Source organism: Eschrichtius robustus, chromosome 19, assembly GCF_028021215.1.
Source record: "Eschrichtius robustus isolate mEscRob2 chromosome 19, mEscRob2.pri, whole genome shotgun sequence".
NCBI classification, from domain to species: Eukaryota; Metazoa; Chordata; class Mammalia; order Artiodactyla; family Eschrichtiidae; genus Eschrichtius; species Eschrichtius robustus.
Genome location: NC_090842.1, coordinates 34583496 through 34606991, shown reverse-complemented (window position 1 = coordinate 34606991; position 23496 = coordinate 34583496). Strand labels below are relative to the sequence as shown.

The window sequence follows — 23496 nt, the reverse complement described above, 5'->3', positions numbered from 1 at the left end:
CAAGTTCTACCTTCCACAAAACACTGGAACACAAACACAATTCAGCCAAGTTCTTTACCACTTTATAACAAGGATTGCCTTCCCACCAGTTTCCAACAACATGTTCCTCATTTCCATCTGAGACCTCACCAGAACGGCCTTTACCATTCATATTTCTACCAACATACTGTTCATGACTACTTAGGTATCCCCAAAGAAAACTGAGACTTTCTCTACAGGTCTCTTTTCTTTGACCTCTCATCAGAATGACCTTTAAAGGGGGAATTCCCTGGAAGTCCAGTGGTTAGGACACTGCGCTCTCATTGCCAAGGGCCTGGGTTCAAACCCTGGTCAGGGAACTAAGATCCTGCAAGTCATGCGGCCAAAAAAAAAAAAAAAAAAAAAAAAAAATTACCTTTAAAGGGCCGTTCATGGCAGTATAAGCTTTTCTACGATGTGCCTCCAAACTTCCCCAGTCTCTACCCATTTCCCAGATCCAAAGCTGCTTCCACATTTTTAGGTATTTGTTAGAGCAGCACCTCCACTTCCTAGCACCAATGACCTATATTAGTCAGGGTTCTCCAGGGAAACAACCGGGAGGATATATATTTTATCTATTATTTGGATTTGTTATATATGTAATATATATCCATATATAGAGATTTATATGGAGATTTATTATGAGGAATTGGCTTATGCAGTTGTGAAGGCTGAGAAGTCTCATGATCTCCTGTCTGCAAGCTGGAGACCCAGGAAAACCAGTGGTGTAATTCAGTCCAAGTCTGAATGCCTGAGAACCAGGGACGCTAATGATATAAATCCCAGTCCAGGCTGGAAAAGATGAGATGAGATGAGATGTCTCAGCTGAATCAGCAAGGCGTGAAAAACGGGGTGAATTCCTACTTCCTCTGCCTTTTGTCCTATTCAGGCCCTGAACCCATAGGACTCCAAAACTGGATTGTGGTGATGGCTGCACAACCCTGTAAATTTAGTAAAAGTTATTAAATTGTACACTTAAAATGAGTGAATTTTATGGTATAGAAATTATAGTATAAAGACTTTAAACACACACGTGTGTAGACACAGACACACATGCATACACACACAGATACTCTCATTCCAAAGATCCCAGAATGCACACAATTTGAGCAATATTTTTTCTAAAAGTTAGGAATGGGAGAAATTTCCATTGTACAGAACAAGATACAGGCTTCCACATTGCATGTTATTCTGAAGTCTCATTGAAATGTAATTCCCTACTTGGAATCCTCTTTGTACTCACAAAGGAGGAAACAAACGTGGTACAATGGTGTATATTCTGTGTAAAAAAGGGAAAGTTGTAAATGGTACCTAAGCCCAAGATTATTAATAATACCTGGGCAAATACTTCACTTGCTAAACACAGAAGATACTAATAACTATAACTATGTGACCATTATTCATGGTTTTGTGAACTCTGGAGTGGAGTAATATAATCACACACTGTCTAAGATTTAATTATAATGACAATTATTAATAACACCATGTAGTAGTATGTATGTGCAATTCCCCTTCTATTCAAGTTAATAAATCAACAAAATTGTACCTAAATTTGCCTGATTCTTGGGCAACTTGCTTCTCATTTATCTACTCAATTTTTACTCTGCAGAATCTTGGTGTTTCTGTAAATCTTGCAAGTTGAGACCATCAACTCAATATTTTCCCCCCTAAGAACAAGAATGCTGACAGGACGTTATATTATGCAGGATAATGTCTGGTGTTTTTTTTTTTTAAATTAATTAATTTATTTGGTTGCACAGGGTCTTAGTTGCAGCAGGTGGGCTCCTTAGTTGTGGCTCGCCTGCTCCTTAGTTGCACACGGGCTCCTTAGTTGTGGCATGTGAACTCTTAGTTGTGGCATGCATGTGGGATCTAGTTCCCTGGCTGGGGATCAAACCCGGGGCCCCTGCATTGGGAGCGTGGAGTCCCAACCACTGCGCCACTGGGGAAGTCCCCAATGTCTGGGTTTTTGATAGCTGTGTTTTCTGGCTCATCAGTTTAATGAAGGTGGTTTTAAAGAATGTAATGTTCTAAATAGCAAAATGAAAAGGTTGAGTAATCAAAATTTATTATTGAAATTAATGTAGTCTTTCTCTTTGGTCGCAGTAGTAGATTACTTTGAGACAAAACATTGAGATTTGTTGTGGAAAGTGAATATATTTTTGTTAAAATAGGAATTCCCTATTTAAAATTTAAAATTCCCTATTGTTTTAGACTGGATGGTTTTTGAGGAAACTTCCAGAAGAGATACTTTATGATTCTATACACATTCAATACTCATTTACATTGCCTTAGCATCCTGCACACAAAGTAAATTCCTGCCTCAGGGCCTTTGCACTTGCTAATTTGCACTTGCTATTCCCTCTGTCTGATGTGTCATTCCCTAGATGGTCATGGTCCACTCCCTCACTTAAGTCCCTGATCAAATATCACTTCCTCAGAGCAGCCTTCCCTGATTAGCCCATCTAAAAATAGCACACTGTCACTATCCTTTTAGCTTGCTTTCTTTCTCTTCACAGCGCTTAGCCACTGTCTGACCTTACATGCTTGGCAGGGACATCGTCAGTATTGTTCATTGCTATATCCCCAGACTTTGGCACATAATAATTGCTCAAGACATGTTTGTTGAATTAACTGAATGAATTTTAATTTGACTTTAAATATTTACCTTTTTTTGCCTCCCTAACCAGACAGTAAATTCATGGAAGGCAGCCAAAGGCCCTGGTTGCTTATTTATCTTCTCTAAAACAATTAGCTCAGCTCTGCAAGGATGCTAAACATTCAACCAAGATTTACTGAATGAATGCCTTGAAACATGGACATGTGACATGGCTAACCAGTCAGCGTTACCTGCAGGTGAACAAGAACAGTAATGTCTTGCCTTACAGCCCACATTTTACGAACTACTTTTATGTATATTAACTCATATGATCATTTTGGTAATACTTTAGTAGTTCTGAAGGTTTGCCTGAAGAAACAAGCATTCAAAAATAACAAATGTTAATTTCCGGCGTGTACTATTGCTAATTCTGAATACTTTTTTTTTTTGGTTTAAATATCATTTAATGTGTTCTTGGACATCTGAAAAACTATTTTAAAAGACTGAATAAGATTTAAAGTAAATAAGGAAATAAGTAAAAATAAGAAAGACTGTCTTGAAACATATATATGCATGGAGAGATTTTTCGAAGATTGTTTATCAAAGTCTTCATGGTAGTTATTTCTACACGGTGGGATCTTGGTAATGTTTACTTTTTTTTGGCTTTGCATTTTTCTCACTTCAATGTTTAAAACAAATTTGAAGTCATGAAAAGAAACTTTTTTCTATACAATGCTTTATTTTTAATTTGCCAGTGTGAATAGCATAAAAATATCACTACTCATTTTCCTGGCTATGTAATTCTCAGGACATAGCAAATTTCATTCTGAGAAAACTTTTAATACTGATTTATAGTAAAGCAACAACAAACAAATAGAACGAACCAAAATTCTTTAGGGTTTTCGGTGTGTTTTCCATATTTATGCCCATGTTATTCTCTGAGCAAGAAAAAAGGTAGAGCAATGCTTCGTAATTTGTTAATTTTTCACCTTTGCCAAAAAAACCTTTCCAGGAAATTGAGCTCCCAAAATAGGCCAAAATCGGGCGTTAGGGGCTCATTCTGGACTCTGGACCAAGCTTAGAGGGCACACATGAAACGTACTAACTTATTTTCCGTTTTTCTCTTGATGATTTAAAACACTTAAGATCCCTCTCTTTTCCCCACAGGAATTGTGAAGACATGCAAATAACCACTTTGTGGAAAATCTCTGCTGATGCCAACAATATGGTCCTCAAATTAGGCTTAAAAGGTTTTGGGTTTTCTTTCATTCTGAACTAAGAAGGGTTCTTCATGGTTGCTGGTGCACTTTAGGGCAAGTGAAGTTTCTTCACACGCTGAACACCTTGTGTCTGTCTCCCTGCCGGTGCGCCTGTGCGTGTTTCTGTGTGCAAGTCTGCATAAAGTCGGTTTGGGGTGTGTGACGGTGGTTTTGAGCCCATGGCTTACGCACTCTACGAAGAAGCGCGTCCAGCCCTGTAGGTGGGCACAGGTTTCTCCAGTCTCGGGGTCGTGTTGGGGGGACCCTCCGACAAGGCCTGCGGCTCCCAACCCCAGCCAGGGCGCGGCAGAGCGGGAGCAGGGAGTAGTGGGATGGCCCGGCAGCCTGCGTCCAGGCAGGGTCCGGGACACACGCTCGGGTGGAGAGGGGGCGCATTTTCTCCCCTCTGGAACAGTGCTTAGAGCGGAGATCTCGGGAGGGGTCGGAGAAGCCCAGGGGGGTCCCGGCGCTGCAGACTGGGGGAGGGGACAGTGGGCGGGGCGGCACCTCCCACAATCCATTCCCTGCGGAGGGGGCGGCGACCTCCGTCCGGCCCCACCCAGCCTCAGGGACCGGGAAACTGAGACCGGAGGCGGCACGCGCGTCAGGGGCGCCTGGACGCCCAGGTACGTGCTACCCTCTACCTACCCGGCGCCGGGACGGTTGAGCCGGGCGGTTTCGGCCCCAGACGCACCTTCCCGCGGCCTCTGTGACGCACCGCGCGGCCTCTGGGGCTGGACCGGCGGCGCGGCGCGCGCTGTGGGGGCGGGGCGGGGGCGGGGCGTGAGGGGGCGGAGCCGGCAGAGGCCCCGCCCCGGGGCCGGAGGAGCAAGGACGCTACGGAGCAGGCGCGTCCCGCCGCCGCCGCCTCTGTCGCTGCCGCCGCCGACGATCGCCCTTCTCCAGAGCCGCCGCTGCAGCCGCCATTTGCACGGGGACCCCGGTGACAGGGGCTCGGCAGAGGGGCGGAGGGAGGGGGGGAGGGCCCGCGGAGCCCCCGAGGGCGGGAGCGACGCCGCCGGCGCCGGCCGGGCTCACAGCGCGACCGCGCCGCCCGCGGCGGGCCGGGAGCAGCAGCAGCAGCAGCAGCAACAGCAGCAGCAGCAGCAGCAGCAGCAACAGCAGCAGCCGCCGAGGCCGGGCGTGCGCCTGAGGCGCGGCGGCGGCGGCGGCGGCGGCCCTGCGGGCAGCCAGGAGGGGCGGGGGCAGCGGCCGCCGCCGTTTGATGGATCCGAGGATCGCCTGGTTCCAGCCAGAGCAGCTCGGACCGTCCAACAGTCTGTGGATGCAGATCTGGGAGACGACCCAGGGACTGAGGAACCTCTACTTCAACCACCACTGTCACAGCAGCGGCGGCGCGAGCGGCGGCGGCGGCAGCAGCACGGCCACCGGCGGGAGCGGCAGCAGCACCGGCAGCCCGGGCGGCGCGGCCCCGGCCCCGGCCCCGGCCGGCATGTACCGTTCCGGGGAGCGCCTGCTGGGCGGCCACGCGCTGCCGGCAGAGCAGCGGGACTTCCTGCCCCTGGAGACGACCAACAACAACAACCACCACCACCAGCCCGCGGCCTGGGCCCGCCGGGCTGCCGCGGGCCCCTCGGCGTCCCCGGCCCCCTCGGCGTCCTCGTCCCCGCACTCCTCGGCCGCCGTCCCCGCCGCGGAACCCGCCGACCCAGCTTCGGGCAGCAGCAACAAGAGGAAGCGCGACAATAAGGCCAGCACCTACGGACTCAACTACAGCCTGCTGCAGCCCAGCGGAGGGCGGGCCGCGGGGGGCGGCCGGGCCGACGGCAGCGGGGGCTTGTACAGCGGGACCCCGTGGAAGCGGAGGAACTACAACCAGGGAGTCGTGGGGTGAGTGGTGGCCCTGCGGCCTGGCGGCCTGGCCCTTGCACACGCGCAGCCGGGCACACGCCCACAGAAGGGGGATTGGGGGGGGAGCCTGGGTGAGGCCACCCCCCTCTGCTTGCCTTCGTTACTGGTCCTCAGGGGGCTGATGGCTATCCCTCCATCCCTCCGCCATCCATACCTTCTCCCAACCTTCGTTAGCGGTCCACAGCCTTCCCCCCTCCCCCTCAGCTCCACGCCTTTTCTGGACATCCCCTCAGCCATCCACACCCTCTCCTCACCTCCCTTAGTCATCCACATCCTCCTTACCTTCCCTGGACCCCCCGTTATCCATCCACTCTTTCCTCCCATCCCCCCTAGTCAAACACACCTTCCCTCTATTCCCTCTCCAGCCCTCTAGCCCTCCCCACCTTGCTCCCCATCATCACACCCCAAAATGAAGTCGCTTAGCACAGGCAAATCATTCATTCCCTGAGAACGTTCCTGTGTTAGTGCCTTTTGACGGTACAGGACTTGGAGGTGCTTTCCTTGCCAAGAATAGAAACATCCAGAAAGCTCCTCCCCCTCCCCCAATCCCAAACAGGAATCGTGTCAGCCCTGAAAGGCTTTGCCTGCTATTGACCCTTTGGCCCATCTCTTTATTTTTTATTTTTAAAACTTTCCTATATTAGCGATGCCTTGCTCTGTGGGGAGTGAGGAATGGGGTGACAGTTAAGTTTAGGCTGATGGAGATGGTGAGCTCTTCTTCTCAGTCGGATAGAACTTTCTAGGAGTTCATGGTCCTTGGCCCCAGTTTCTCCCTGTAAAGTTGTCATCCTGGCAGAGACAGCCAGTGCTTTTCATTCTAGGGGGTAACTTTATGCTAATGAATGAATGTTGCACCACTAATGATTTTCTGTTTAAAGTTCAGCTGTTACAAAATGGAATCTTACCTGACCCCTAGTGAATTATGTACATAAACAGGGACTGTTTCCAGCTAGATTTCCCTTCTGGAAGAGCCCCTGAGCTGGAATAGATTATAGAGTCTTTTTAAAAAATTTTTGTAAAATAAAGCTTTTGGGCCGTGTGTGTGTGTGTGTGTGTGTGTGTGTGTGTGTGTGTGTGTGTGTGTTTAGCTTGAGTATGGAGAATGAGCTTTAAAATTGCTTTTCATTTTTCAGATCCTATTTTACATTGTGGGCTACAGTAGGCAAATGAAATTACCATTAGTAGTCCCTTGTGAAACCTTTTCTTAGATTCATCCATTCAGATCTGCCCTGCTTTGGCAAGCAGAGAGAGTTCTGTGTACCTTTTTGAAGGTCTGGGTAAAATGAGTTGGTGGGTTCCATCTGCTTCTAGTGGGCTGGTGTCTGCTGTATGCTACTATTACAACTCCCACCTTTTATGGAAAATGCAGTCAAGCATTTTAGGACTGGCATTGGGGTACATATAAGCCTGTCCTCACTTTCCAGAGGGGACCCTTTTTGGGTTTAGTCCTCTGTTGCTAAGCTTCAAGGGCGCTCTCCATGGTCATCTCGTTTTAATAGAAGGCTCATGGTTCCATCCTGTTAGCATTTCCAAGATGAAGCATAAACCTGTGGTTTAGTGACAAGCAAATTGATATTGAGGGATTCTGGTAGTTTCATTTCACAGGAATAAGCTCCAGTTAAGTAATCACTGTCAGCTAAAATCTTGAAGTTCCCTAATTTCATTTTACTGAAGCTTCTGCATATGTATGTAGCAATGATACATTATAAATCCAAAATGCTGGCTGCCTCTCTTTTTGATAGATTAGAAATTCTCCTCTCTTTTACTTGCTATTTAATGTTGAGGATACTGTAAAAGGCTCACATTTGAACTTAGGTAGAAGCAAGATGTTCTTGTTCCTGATTCAAATATTATATTGTCCTCAAAGGGATTAAGGAGAGGAATTTCCACTTCCCAGAGGGATTACTGTTTAAAAACTGATTATAAACCTGTCTTAAAACTGCTTATCACTTCATCAGACTTTCCATTCCTTTGCCTCCTTCTTTAGAGGATGTCAGCAGTTAAATTTTTAAAATTTTATTAAGCGGTTCCTAAGAGTGTTTTTGTAAAAGTGTCTGGGTGCTTAAAAATTCTTGTTGTGATTTATGGATCCCTATTTCTTGACTTTTACAAAAGTTTTGCTTTTTTTAATACAGGTATTTTAAAAAATCTGAATTCAGAGTGCACCTCAATGTTAACGCTATTCTGAGATTAAATACAGTAAAACTATTCCGAGTTCTTGGGATGACTGACATTTAGCTAACAGATTAGCAAATCGTGGTGGTCCCTGGCCTCTGAACTGACATGACTGTCCAGATAGGGAGAGGAAGAAAAAGCACATGAACAGTGGTCTGGAACTGTGGGACAGCTGTATACACACTGTCTCACATGTTTGATCTCTCTGTGTTCTTTGTTTTGGCCAGACTGGTTGACTTTTTCCCTGAACACTCCAAGATCCAGTTCAAAATCCTGACTTTGTTGCCCAGGTTCATGATTTTTTTGGTTCTTCCTCTGAAATCTTGTAGTACTTGTTTCATGCTCTTGGTATAGCTTGCTTATGTTTAATTTTCCTTTTATGTATATGTTTTCTCTTACCCACTAGATCACTAGTTAAGATGAAATTTCTTTCTTTCTTTCTTTTTTAAATTGAGGTAAGATGGAAATTTCTTAAATGTAGAGTAAGATGTTTGGATTTCATCCTTAAGTCTCCATAGTCCTCTTTCAAAATTAAAACTCACCTGGGCTTACCATCTCAGCCTTCTCTGTGTACCCCAGATCCAGGGAGTTTGTTTGCTTTTCTTTTTTTCTTTATAAAGTTGCTTCCACTTATTCTGTTTCTTGGAATTCATTCCCTTTCAGTGCTGGCTATGGTGCTCCTCCTGGTTGTCCATGAAAATGAGCTTTAAGCCCTTTTCTCTTCAGAGATTTAATTGTTGATCAAAATGGAGAAAGAGGAGATGCCAAAAGGTAGCAAACATGGGAAACTTTTGGAGATTCAGAGTCCTTGGTCCTGAGCCCAGGTGTCCAGAAACTTCTTGTGGAAGGTGCTTGGTGCTTGTCCAAGCTCATGAGGATAGGCTTGTGTTGACTGCACTGCCAAATCTGTAGATATTTTTTCAAGGCTTGGATGACTTGTTCAAAACAACGTTTTAGAGTATGAATTTGACTGTGGGACATCAAGAAGTCCCTGGTGGGAAACTTGGGTTTAAGGAATAATTTCTTGAACTGGGATGATGGGTATGGGAATGGGAAGGAGTGAATGTGAGAGGTACCACAGGGTAAGAATGGAAAAGATTCTGACTCCCTTCATGGATTTAATAACAGCTTTGAATTTGAGTGACTAGGGTAATGTTAGTGTTATTGTTGAAAATAAGGGTTATGACTGTTGGTTTGGAGCAAAAGGTATGGTGATGTTTAGATAGAACTGTCTAGCAGGGAGATGAAATTTTGGGGCTGAGATACAGTCATCTTTACTGCAGTGGGGCAGTGTCCTTTCTTATGTGTGTTGTACACTGTATCACAGTAAGTCCGAGATGTTGACACTATTCTTCGGCACTGGTCTTATGGCCTCTTTCTGACTGTTTCTACACAATATGATCAGTGGGATTGGTGTTAGTGCTGGGCTCCAAAGCGATCAGGCAGATTAACATGAAAGAATTTAGAGGCCTTATTCCAAGGGTTTGCTCTAAGTATAATTTCTGTGCATTTGCAAATGTAGCCCACAGTAATTCTTCAGTGAACTAGGACCTTCAGGTTATTGAATTTTACTGCATTTGGGTGCTTAAATGTGCTTTCAAGAAGACATTAGGTTTTCTGCAATGTAACAACGTAATTCATATTTGAGAATTTCAAATCTAGTATACTGTGTTCAACTAAGCTGCTTCCATGCCACAACTCATCTTCTGTCTAAAATCTGTGACAATGAACACTGTCACACCGTCAGAAGCATTGGCATTTTAGCGTGTGGAATTTTCTTCGACACCCATTAAGTTTTAAAAAAAAAAAATTTTATTTATTTATTTATTTATTTTTGGCTGTGTTGGGTCTTCGTTTCTGTGCGAGGGCTTTCTCTAGTTGTGGCAAGCGGGGGCCACTCTTCATCGCAGTGCGCGGGCCTCTCACTATCGCGGCCTCTCTTATTGTGGAGCACAGGCTCCAGATGCGCAGGCTCAGTAGTTGTGGCTCACGGGCCTAGTTGCTCCGCAGCATGTGGGATCTTCCCAGACCGGGGCTCAAACCCGTGTCCCCTGCATTGGCAGGCAGAGAATCATTGGCATTTTAGCATGTGGAATTTTCTTCGACACCCATTAAGTTTTTAGGTGCCGAAAGGCAGAAAGAAACAATGACTAGAGCTTTTTGGAATCTACCGTGGGGTCACACAGAAGGTTTAGTTTTTTTCTGGAAAGGAACCATGGGAAAGGGATACTAGGAAAGTGTAAGGTAGGGAGGAGGAGAGAGTGTGGGGTACAGCAGTTCTGGTCCTGGTGTAGTAGATGGCCTTACATCCCAACTTCTTCCGTGAAACCGCTACCAGTAAATCCTAGTGTTAGGAGTCCAGAAGGGTCCATGGGAAGAAAATTTCAAGGGCTCCCTTGCTGGTATTGGACTGGTCAGACAGTTGCGATTAGGTATTCTTATACCTGAGAAAAATTTAAGCCACTTTTCTATGGAAAGTAGAAAAGCAAGATGTTGTATGATTTTACTCAGCTTTCTTTTTGTCCTTTAGAGTAAAATTTAGTGGAGGAAACTATTTCAGGATCACACCCACTGCACTGGAGACTGTATGTATTAATCATTTATACACACATAGGTATGGAGTAGTCTTGAAGGGGCTGGAGGCCAAAGAGGATGCTCATTTGAAGAATTAGGGTCCAGTTCCCAGCAGCCGGTCTGAGACTCCTATTTTGACTCTTTCCTACAGAGCTGGCTGGACAGCTCAGCCTACTTCAGGGATTCAGAGGATGGCCAGTAGAGTGTTCTTCCTAACCCTCTGAATATTTGTTAGGGACTCAGCTGCTACAGAACACCAAAAAGACTTTAAATTCATTTTTACCATTTTTAACATGACAGGAAATTATTTTTTTCTAAGAGAATATTTATCGAAGTTGAGGATGCCCTTGAACTAGGCTTTTCATTAATTTGAACCCAAACAGCAGGCGTTAATTTATTTCCATCTTATAAGTTACTTGATGATATTAGAGACTTTTTTTATACTAAGGGCTTTGGGTTATGTGGAAATTTGAGTTAAAGATTTTGGGAAAAAGCTGAATGTGGAGCTGGTTTTGTTGTGCACTGGCTCCTTAATCACTTGAACGGTTTCAGAGTATGGAAAAAAATCTTGCCGTGTACATAAGAGATTTCATGTAGTATCTGGTAACTGAACTCTGGAATTCTAGCTCAAGTCATGCTTTCTGCTGAAATAGTTTGAATAGTATACAGAAACCTGTGTTTTCAACTTAGTTGCTTTATTAAAAGTGCTCTATAAAATAAAAGTGCTCATGGAGCCTTTTTACCATGTTCCATATGCTCTGTTAAACCTTTTGTATTTCTTGTATTAACCTTCTCATGCATAGCCCCATCTGATTTTTTAAAACTTTTTATTTTGAAATACAGATTCACAGAAAGTTGCAAAAAATAGTACAGAAAGATCCCATGTTCCCTTCACCTAGTTTCGTGCCGTGGTAACATCTTACATAACTATAGTTTAATATCAAAACCAGGCAATCAACATTGTTATAATCCATAGCCTTATTCAGATTTCACCAGTCTTATGTGCACTCATTTGTGTAGTGTGTGTGTGTTTAGTTCTGTGCAATTTTACATGTGTAGGTTTGTGTAACCACCACCACCGTCTTTAAGATGCAGAACTATACCATCACCTCAAAGATCCCTCATGCCGTCCCTTTATTTTCATGCACACACCCCCTCATCTCTAACCTCGAACAACCACTGATCTGCTCTCCATGTTTATAATTTTTTCATTTCAAAAATGTTAATATAAATGGAATCATATAGTACTTTACTTTGACTTTTTTCCATTTACCATAATTCCTTTGAGTTCTTTCCAAATTGTTGCATGTTTAATAGTTCCTTCCATTTTAATGCTGAGTAGTGTTCCAAAATTTGGGTGTACCACAGTTTGTTTAACAATTTACCTGGTGAAGGACATTCCGGAAGAGTTTATATGGTTTTTGGCTATTGCAAATAAGGCTGCTGTAAGCATTCATGTAGTACACATTTTTATGTGAATGTAAGTTTTCACTTTGGGGGGAATAAATGCCCAAAAATGCTGAGTCATTTGGTAAGCACATGAAACTGCTAAACTCTCTTCTAGAGTCGCTGTATCACATTACATTCCTACCAGCAACGTATGTGAGATCTGGTTTCTCTGCATCCTCGCCAGCATTTGGTATTATTACTGTTTTTTATTTTAGCTGTTCTCATATGAATAGCAATAGTTTATTATGCTTTTATCATACTAACCTTCTCATAAATAACTCCACCTAATTTTAACTTTAATTTTTATTTTAAAAACTTCTTGACAGTATTGAGAACGTCTGCAATTAAAAATCTCTAAATAAAATTGACTTAAAAGGGCCTTACTTTTCGATTTGCTTTGATTTTATGCTTAGCAATATCACTTTAACTCTTTTATCGTTGAATTATTTTACAGTGTTTCCTTTACGTGTTGCTTTTTCTTAGAAACTAGTATGAAGTAGAGCTTTATTTTCATTTTCTAAAAACATATAAAAGGATAACTGCAGAGTTGATTTCAAAATTTAGAGTCCTTCCTTTCATATGCTATGAATAAACTTTATTTTCTGTTGGCTTGGCTATATTTGGGGGAGTAAACCCTGTGGTTAGGGGTGATTTTTTTTTTTTAATTAATTTATTTTTTGGCTGTGTTGGGTCTTTGTTGCTGCACGCGGGCTTTCTCTAGCGGCGAGAGGGGCTACTCTGTTGCAGTGCGCGGTCTTCTCACTGCAGTGGCTTCTCTTTGTTGCATGACATGGGCTCTAGGTGCGAGGGCTTCAGTAGTTGTGGTGCGCGAGCTCAGTAGTTGTGGCGCACGGGCTTAGCTGCTCTGTGGCATGTGGGATCTTCCTGGATCAGGGCTCGAACCCATGTCCCCTGCATTGGCAGGTGGATTCTTAACTACTACGCCACCAGGGAAGTCCCTAGTGGTGATTTTTTTTGTTGGTGGTGGTAGTAAGGTTTGTTTTTTTTTTTTTACGGTATTTTTTACATCTGAACAGTGCCTTCAGACTGTGTAGAATAAATATATTATCTTCATATCTATGCTAGAATAAACCATGTTTCATTGGAACCATTTTCTGGGCTGAGAATTAGGACCTGGTCTCTTATATTTCCCTTACCAGCCCCTTGAGGTCACTGTTTTGATTTTGTCAGAATAGCATAACTTTTAGCACTGTCAAGTTTGTATTATAAATTGTAAATTTATTGTATTGTAAATTTCTGCCAAAGCAAGAGTAAGGATGCATTAGGATTGTGGTTGTGGAGTTTTAAAAGTTGTCTTCTAGTAATTTGGATTTAATAAAGTGTTAGGTCTGTGATGAGGTTTTAAATTTGATGTCTTTATTCTTTTTTTTTTTTAATAACAAGATGCTTATTTATTTATTTTAAATATTTATTTATTTATTTTTGGCTGTGTTGGGTCTTCGTTTCTATGCGAGGGCTTTCGCTAGTTGTGGCAAGCGGGGGCCACTCTTCCTCGCAGTGCGCGGGCCTCTCACTATCGTGGCCTCTCTTGTTGCGGAGCACAGGCTCCAGACGCGCAGGCTCAGTAGTTGTGGCTCACGGGCCCAGTTGCTCCGCGGCATGTGGGATCTTCCCAGACCAGGGCTCGAACCCGTGTCCCCTGCATTGGCAGGCAGATTCTCAACCACTGCGCCGCCAGGGAAGCCTGATGTCTTTATTCTTAAATTTAGTTATTCACCCTTGGTTTTCTTCTTTGTTTGAGGTGTTAATACCACTGTTCCTTAGAATACTTGTTTTTTGCCCGTGTTGGGTCTTTGTTGCTGCGTGCGGGCTTTCTCTAGTTGCAGGGAGCGGGGGCTACTCTTCGTTGCGGTGCGAGGGCTTCTCATTGCGGTGGCTTCTCTTGTTGCGGAGCTTGGGCTCTAGGTGCGCGGGCTTCACTAGTTGCAGCACGCGGGCTCAGTAGTTGTGGTACGTGGGCTCAGTTGCTCTGCGGCATGTGGGATCTTCCCCGACCAGGGATTGAACCCGTGTCCCCTGCATTGGCAGGAGGATTCTTAACCACTGCGCCACCAGGGAAGTCCCAGAATACTTGTTTTTAAAATCAACATATGTTTTATATACTACTAATAAGTGCTAATTGTCAAAAAATTAGAAAATACAGCTAAACCAAAGGAAGAAAAAATAGCCCCTATAATACTACTACCAGGACATAACTATTGTTAGCATATTTGGTATAGATATTTTTATAATTTTATAATTATTAAATATATTTAATATACTTACTATATTTCCTTTTTTCTGTCTATCAATATGGACTCCACTATGGGTATACTTAAAATTTTTTTCCAATTTAAAGAAAAAATTTTTGGAATAATAGATATTTATTCTCTCACAATCTGGAGGCCAGAACTTAGAACTGGTTTTTATCTTAAGATTGTTTTCTACTTTGGGAGAAGGGTATCAGACTATTGTGGGCATACTTTTTTGACTTAAAAAAATGTATTAATATGACAAATATCTTGCATATGAAATACATTTCTACAGCATTTAAAAATACCCCATTACCTTTAGTATGACTCTGTGTACCTACTCTGTATGGACTTGGTATTCCAGTGATTGATTGCACCTTAATTTATTTCTCTAATCCCTAGTTGAACATTTAGTTTGTTTCCAATCTTTTGTTTTTTAAAAGACATGTTTTTAGCTGAGCCTGTGCCACAGTGAGGATTATTTCTTCTGTTTTTCTACTTATTTTTACTGAGATAAAATTCATATGCTATCAGATTCACCCTTTTAAAGTGTACAATTCAATGGTTTTAGAACATTACAAGATTGTGCAACCATCACAGCTATCTAATTCCAGAACGTTTTCATCACCACAGAAAGAAACCCTGTACCCATTATCACTCCACTATCCCCTTCCCCTTCAGATCCTGGAAGCCTCATACAGACTTTCTGTCTCTGTGGATTTATGATTCTGGACATTTCATAAGAATGGAATCATATAATATGTGGCCTTTTGTGCCGGGCTTCTTTCACTTAGCATGTTTTCAGAGTTCATTCGTGTTGTAGCATGTATCAGTACTTCATTCCTTTTTATGCCTAAATATTCCAGTGTATGAATATACCACATTTTGTTTATCCATTTATTAGTTGATGGACATTTGGGTTGTTTCCACTTTTTGACTATTATAAATAATGAACATTCAGGTACAGATTTTTTTTGTGGACATGTGTTTTCATTTTTCTTGGGTAAATAACTTGGGAGTGGAGTTGCTGGGTCATATAAAGTGGCTATAATATTTTTCATTCCCACCAGCAATGTCTGAGGTTTCCAGTTTATCCATGTTCTTGTCAATACTTTTCATTATCTGTCTTTTTGATTATAGCCATCCTAGGGAGTGTGAAGTAGTATCTCATTGTGGTTTTGATTGCATTTCCCTAACGACTAAGGATGTTGAGCATCTTTTCATGTGCTTGTAGGCTGCGTGTATATCTTCTTTGGAGAAATGTCTATTCAAGTTGCTTGCCCATTTTTTTCTAGTGGACTTTTTATTGTTTATGGTAAGAGTTCTTTATATATTCTGGATTGTAGACCCTTATCAGATAGATGATTTGCAGATATTTTCTCCCATTTTGTGGATTGTCTTTATATTATCTTGATATTGTCCTTTGAGGCACAAAGTTTTGTTTGTTTGTTGTATTTTATAAATTCCAATTTGTCTATTATTTTTTTTCTGTTTCTTGTGCTTTAGGTGTCATATCTAAGAAACCATTGCCAAGATCACAAAAATTGACCCCTATTTTGCCTTTTAAGAGTCTTACAGTTTTAGCTCTTAAATTTAGGTCTTTGACCCATTTTGAATTCACTTTTGCATATGGTGTGAGGTAGAGGTCCAAGTTCATTCTTTTGCCTGTGGATATGAGGTTGTCCCAGCACCATTTGTTAAAGACCATTCTTTCTCCATAAATTGTCTTGCCACATGGTTATTTCTTTTCTTTTTTTTTTTAAAGGTTTGCTTTTTTTTTTTTTTAATTTATTTATTTATGGCTGTGTTGGGTCTTTGTTTCTGTGCGAGGGCTTTCTGTAGTTGTGGCAAGCGGGGGCCACTCTTCATCGCGGTGCACGGGCCTCTCACTATCGCGGCCTCTCTTGTTGCGGAGCACAGGCTCCAGACACGCAGGCTCAGTAATTATGGCTCACGGGCCCAGTTGCTCCGCGGCATGTGGGATCTTCCCAGACTAGGGCTCGAACCCGTGTCCCCTGCATTGGCAGGCAGACTCTCAACCACTGCGCCACCAGGGAAACCCCCACATGGTTATTTCTTGAGGATAAAGTTTTAGATTGGCGAATGTTTATATCTTTTAAGGCTTTTGCCAAATTTTCCTGTGGAAAGATTGGATCAGTTTACCCTTATGTTAGCAGTGTGCAGGAGTCCGAATTTTCCCTAAACCATCACCAATGCTACATGTTACAAATAAAAGCAAATACCAATACAAAAGAAAACATTTTTTTTGCCAATTTTATAGTTAAAAAATAGTATTTTACTGATTTCATTTGCACATGCCTTCACATTAATTGGCTATTTATTTTTCTTTTCAATTTCTTATTTCCCTTGCCTATCTTTTTTTTATTGGAGTATAATTGCTTTACAATGTTGTGTTAGTTTCTGCTGTACAATGAAGTGAGTCAGCTATATGTATACCTATATCCTCTCCCTCTTGGACCTCCCTCCCACCACCACCCCCCATCCCACCCATCTAGGTTGTCACGGAGCACCGAGCTGAGCTCCCTGTGCTATACAGCAGGTTCCCACTAGCTATCTGTTTTACATGTGGTAGTGTTTTTATGTCAAACCTAATCTCCCAATTCATTCCATCCACCCCTTTTCCCCTCTGTCCACATGTCCATTCTCTATGTCTATGTCTCTATTCCTGCCCTACAAATAGGGCGTTTGTACCATTTTTCTAGATTCCACATATATGCGTTAATATACGATATTTGTTTTTCTCTTTCTGGCTTACTTCACTCTGTATGACAGACTCTAGGTCCATCCACATCTCTACAAATGACCCAGTTTCGTTCCTTTTTCTTGGAGATGTTTGTCTTATTTATAAGAGCCCTTGTTCTGTCCTATTACAAATACATGTAATTTTTAATTCTAATTTTATGATTTATAAATAGTTTTTATTAGGATATAATTTATATATAATAAATTCACCCATTTAAATTGTACAGATAGGTGACTTTTGGAAATATATACAGTTGTGTGACCACAACAATCAAAATGTAGGAAGAAGATATAGAGCATTTCCATCACTCAGAAAGTACCCTCATGCCCGTTACAGTCAGCTGCTTCACCCCATCGCTTCCCCTGAGCAACCACTTTTGCCTTTTCTAGGATTTTGATTAAATGGAATTATATATGCTGGGTAGTCTTTTGTGCCTGACTTCTTTCTCTTAGCATGATGTTTTGGAGATTCATCCATATTGTGTGTAATATAGTTGTTTGTTACTTTTTAATGCCGAGTAGCATTTTTATTGTATGGATCTATCACAATATGTTCATCCATTCTTTATGACATATAGATTTTGTAAACATGTCCTCTGCTTTTGGTTCTTTATTACTTGTTGATTTTGTGACTCATCTCCAAACAGACCAGAATGATCCACACGGTTTTTTGGTTGGATAATCTACTGCTGTATGCAAGCCACTGCGCTAGGCTTTCTGTGGGAAGTAAAGACAGTAAAACATTCTCTGCCTTCTAAGAAATTATGGTCTGGTTGGATAAACTGGATAAGGTGGAGAGGTTGCTTCTGACTAGTGAGGTAAGGGCAAACTTTGAGAAGAGTAGAGATGTTTTGCTAATGTTTTGAAAGATTGGTTAGGTTGTGGAGGGTTGGAAAGGAAAAATTTGGTTGTATTGGTTTCATATGATAAGCCCTAAAGGGATAGGTTGGATATACAGTGGTCCCTGGGTATCCATAGGGGATTGGTTCCAGGATGGATACCAAAACACGGGGATGCTCAAATCCCTTACATAAAATGATGTAGTGCAATGAATACAGTTGGCCCTCCGTATCTGTGGGGTTTGCATCTGCGGAATCAACCAACCTCGGATTGAGATTTTGATCTGTGGTTGGTTGATTGTTTGGATGTGAAACCCATGGATACGGAGGGCTGACTGTGTAGTATGTAGCACAATTGAGATAGATGGGGAACAGGATCTACTATGGTGGACTATAATGGTTGACCTTTCTTAGAGGAATTTGAGATCTGAAATTACTCTACTTCATTTTTTAAAACATTTTTATTATGGAGAATCACAAACAGTATGAAAGTAGACAGAATAGATAATGAACTTCCATGTACTCATCACACAACTTCAACAGTCATCAACCCATGGCCAAACTCATTTCACTTGAATGCCAGTCCATTTCCACCCCACATTATTTTGAAGCAAATTCCAGATGTCGCATCATTTTATATAAATGTTTCTGCATGCATGCGTCTCTAGATAAGGACTTAAAAAGAAACCATAATCATGATACTATTATTACACCTGAATAAATTAACAATAATTCCTTAGTTACCTCAAATACCCAATGTTTATATTTCCCCAATTGTGCCATAATTATTTTTTTTAACAGTTTGTTCAAACCAGAATCCAAATGAGTTTCTTGCATTGCTGTTGGTTGAAATGCCTTTTTAATCTTTTAATCAACAGCTTTCTCTGCCGTCTGTTTTCCCCCCATTAATATATTTGTTGAAGAAGCTGGGTTGTTTTTCCTATAGACTTTTCTACTTTCTGAGTTTTGCTAATTGCATTCCTGTGGTGTCAATTTAATATGTTCTGTGTCCCCCTGTATTTTCTATAAATTTGTAATTAGATCTAGAGGCCTGTTTAGATTTGTTGTTGTTTTTTGCAAGAATACTTCATAGATGATGGTGTGTACTTTTCCCAGGAGACATATAGTATCTGAATGTCTTTATTTTTGTGATATTAGTAGCCATTAATGATCATTGCCTATAAATATTAGTTCATTATTAGAGTTGTAAACTTGGGATCTTCTTATTCTCTTGATCCTTTATCATTTATTAGTTGAAACACTCCTAAAAGGGGAAACTTTTCCTCCTCAACCATTTGGTTGTCCTGAGGGTACAGTTCTCATAGGGAAAACAGGATAAGAGTGAGAAAGGGGATGTAACTTTTAACTAGCTCTGTTAATGAGCTGTCATCCCTCAGGAAAGAGAAGCAAGGTGGGCTGCAGGAAGCTGAAGTGGGCTTTGGGCCGACTAGTGCCTGGTGTGTGGAAGAGGCAGTAGTGAACTGTACGTGGCCTTTGGTCGGTGGCTGGGACTGTCAGGGGAGCCCTTGGCCCACAGGCACACCTGACCTTTGCTTTCAGCTTGTGGTAGCTGAAGAAAACCATGATGGATGTAGTGGCCTGTGAGCCTCTGCTCAGGAGACAGAATTCTCACAGCCTTAAATTGACAACCAGAGTAATACATTTATTTTTCCTTTAAATTAAACTTGGATTATGTTTCTTCATTTTGTGCTAATATTCTTTAACCTTAGGCTAAAGAATGCTGTAACCCATACAGCATTATAGGAAGGATTCCTACCAGGTGTAAATGTTTAGCACTTTACCTCCAATCAAATACTTATTTTAAAGGTTACTATTTATGTATAAAAACCATGTAGCAAGGTGTGTAAAGGAAGGGCAGGATGACCTCTGTAAAGGAAGGCTCCAAGAAGATGACCTGAATCGAGCCTCTAGATCATGGTTTGGCTTCAGCTTCCTTAGGAGTTTGTGGTTGCCCCTTCTGGGGAGTCAGTAGGCAGGGAAAACTGTGAGACCTGGGCGAAGTGGAGATATTCATGGACATTTCTGTTCTGAAGTAGCTGGTTCCTCTTTCCTTCCCCAAGAGCCGTGTGTGTGTGTGTGTGTGTGTGTGTGTGTGTGTGTGTGTTTTATGTATATATGTGTGTGTATATGATTTTTTCTTGAGCAGTTTTACGTTTACAGAAAAAATGGACAGAAAGTACAGAGTTCTCATATACTCCCTCACTTCCCCACTCCCACCCCAGTTCCTCTATAATTAATATATTGTACTTGTTGTATTTGTTACAATTGATGGGCCATATATTGATACTTTATGACTAATTAAAGTCCATAGTTTACGTTAGGTTTCACTCTTTGTGTTGTACATTCTGTGGATTTGGCAAATGTATATAATGACTTGTATCCATCATTATACAGAATGATATCACACAGAATAGTTTCACTGCCCTAAAAATCCCGTGTTCTACCTGTTCATCTCTCTCTCCCCCTGAGCCCCTGGCAACCACTGATCTTTTTATTGTCTCCGTTGTTTTGTGTTTTCCAGAATGTAATATAGTTGGAATCATACAGTATGTGACCATTTCAGATTGTCTACTTTCACTTAGCAGTATGCATTTAAGGTTCCTCTGTATCTTTTCCTGGCTTGATAGCTCATTTTTATTGCTGAATAGTACTCCATTGTATGGATGTACCACAGCTTATTTATCCAATTACCTGTTGAAGGACATCTTGGTTATTCCAAGTTTGGGCAGTTACGAATAAAGCTGTTATAAACATCTGTATGCAGGTTTTTGTGTGAACAGAAGTTTTCAGCTCCTTTGGGTTAATACCAAGGAGTGTGAGATTCCTGGATGGGTGGTAAGAGTATATTAAGTTCTGTAAGAAACTGCCAAACTGTCTTCCAAAGTGGCTGTACTATTTTGCATTCCTGCCAGCAATGAATGAGAATTCTTGTTGCTCCACATCCTCTCCAGCATTTGGTGTTGTCAGTGTTTTGGATTTTGGCCATTCTAGTAGGTGTATAGTGGTATCTCATTGTTTTAATTTGCAGTTCCCTAATGACATATGATGTCAGGTATCTTTTCTTATACTTGTCATCTGTATTTTCTTTGGTGAGGTGTCTCCTCAGATATTTTGCCTTTTTTTTTTTTTTTTTTTAAATTGAAGTATAGTTGACTTACAGTATTGTATTAATTTCAGGTGTACCGCATAGAATTTGATATTTTTATAGATGATACTCCATGTTTTGCTCATTTTTAAGTTGGGTTATTTTCTTATTGTTGAGTTTTAAATATTTTGGATACCAGTCCTTTCTTAAATATGTATTTTTAAAAATTTATTTATTTATTTAATTTATTTTCGGCTGCGTCGGGTCTTAGTTGCAGCATGCGGAATCTTCATTGAAGCATACGGGATCTTTCGTTGTGGCACTCGGGCTTCTCTCTAGTTGTGGTGTATGGGTTTCCTCTTCTCTAGTTGTGGTGCGCAGGCAGGCTCCAGGACACGTGGGCTCTGTAGTTTGCAGCCCACAGGCTCTCTAGTTGAGGCGCGTGAGCTCATTAATTGTGGCGCGCGGTCTTAGTTGCCCTGCAGCATGTGGGATCTTAGCTCCCCGACCAGGGATTGAACCCGCATCCCCTGCATTGCAAGGTGGACTCTTTAACACTGGACCACCAGGGAAGTCCCTTAAATATGTGTTTTGTAAAAATTTTTTTCCCAGTTCTACGGCTTGCCTTTTCCTTCTCTTGACAGTGTCTTTTGCAGAGCAGAAGTTTTTACTTTTAGTGAAGTCCAATTTAGCAATTTTCTTTTATGGATTGTGCTTTTGGTATTGTGTCTGAAAAGTCGTGGCCAAACTCAAGGTCACCTAAATTTTTTCTTAGGTTATCTTCTAGGAATTTTATAGTTTTGTGTTTTACATTTAGGTATATGATCCATGTTTTAGTTAATATTTATGAAAGATGGACGATCTGTGTCTAGATTCATTTTTTTGCATGTGAGTGTCCAGTTGTTCTAGCACCTTTTTCTAAAAAGACTGTCCTTGCTCCATTGAATTGCCTTTGTTCCTTTTTCAGAGATCAGTGGACCATATTTTGTGTAGGTATATTTCTGGGCTTTCTATTCTGTTCCATGTCTAGTCTTTCGCCAGTACCACACTGTCTTGATTACTTTAGCATCATAGTAAGTCTTGAAGTAGGTATTGTCATTCCTCTGACTTTATTCTTCTTCTGTATTATTTTGGCTATTCTGGATCTTTTGCCTTTCCATATAAATTTTAGAATCAGTTTGTTGATATGTACAAAATGTCTTGCTGAATTTTGATTGGGATTTCATCGAATCTGTAGACCAAGTTGCAAAGAAATGGAATAGATCTTTGATTTCTTTCACCAGAGTTTTGTAGTTTTCTTCATATAGATCTTGATCATATGTTGTTACATTTATACCTAAGTATTTCTGTTTTGGGTTTTTTTTAATGGTGTTGCCTTTTAAATTTCATATTTAATTTGTTTATTGCTGGTATATAAGGAAGCAATTGACTTTTTTTTTAACATCTTTATTGGAGTATAATTGCTTTACAGTGGTGTGTTAGTTTCTGCTTTATAACAAAGTGAATCAGCTATACATATACATATATCCCCATAACTCTTCCCTCTTGCATCTCCCTCCCTCCCACCCTCCCTATCCCACCCCTCTAGGTGGTCACAAAGCACAGAGCTGATCTCCCTGTGCTATGCGGTTGCTTCCCACTAGCTATCTATTTTACAATTGGTAGTGTATATATGTCCATGCCACTCTCTCACTTTGTCACAGCTTACCCTTCCCCCTCCCCATATCCTCATGTCCATTCTCTAGTAGGTCTGTGTCTTTATTCCTGTCTTACCACTAGGTTCTTCATGACCTTTTTGTTTTTCCCTTAGATTCCATATATATGTGTTAGCATACTGTATTTGTTTTTCTCTTTCTGACTTACTTCACTCTGTATGACAGACTCTAACTCCATCCACCTCACTACAAATAATTCATTTCATTTTTTAACAGCTGAGTAATATTCCATTGTATATATGTGCCACATCTTCTTTATCCATTCATCCGATGATGGACACTTAGGTTGCTTCCATGTCCTGGCTATTGTAAATAGAGCTGCAATGAACATTTTGGTACATGACTCTTTTTGAATTATGGTTTTCTCAGGGTATATGCCCAGTAGTGGGATTGCTGGGTCGTATGGTAGTTCTATTTGTAGTTTTTTAAGGAACCTCCATACTGTTCTCCATAGTGGCTGTATCAATTTACATTCCCACCAACAGTGCAAGAGTGTTCCCTTTTCTCCACACCCTCTCTAGCATTTATTGTTTCTAGATTTTTTGATGGTGGCCGTTAGGACCGGTGTGAGATGATATCTCATTGTAGTTTTGATTTCCATTTCTCTAATGATTAATGATGCTGAGCATTCTTTCATGTGTTTGTTGGCAATCTGTGTATCTTCTTTGGAGAAATGTCTATTTAGGTCTTCTGCCCATTTTTGGATTGGATTGTTTGTTTTTTTGTTATTGAGCTGCATGAGCTGCTTGTAAATTTTGGAGATTAATCCTTTGTCAGTTGCTTCATTTGCAAATATTTTCTCCCATTCTGAGGGTTGTCTTTTGGTCTTGTTTATGGTTTCCTTTGCTGTGCAAAAGCTTTGAAGTTTCATTAGG

At 41.5% G+C, this 23496-nt stretch overlaps 1 protein-coding gene across 4 annotated transcripts in view; it reads left to right on the top strand.

Moving 5' to 3' along the window:
* Window positions 1–4975: 4975 nt before the first annotated feature.
* The window catches only part of TENT4B (terminal nucleotidyltransferase 4B), a 62541-nt gene continuing 44020 nt past the window's right edge, over window positions 4976–23496 (top strand). For all 4 annotated transcript variants that reach the window (XM_068528789.1, XM_068528787.1, XM_068528788.1 and 1 more), the window contains exon 1: window positions 4976–5727. In XM_068528789.1, the coding sequence (XP_068384890.1) occupies window positions 5102–5727 (626 nt within the window). In that variant the 5' untranslated portion in view covers window positions 4976–5101. The remainder of the gene's footprint in view (window positions 5728–23496) is intronic.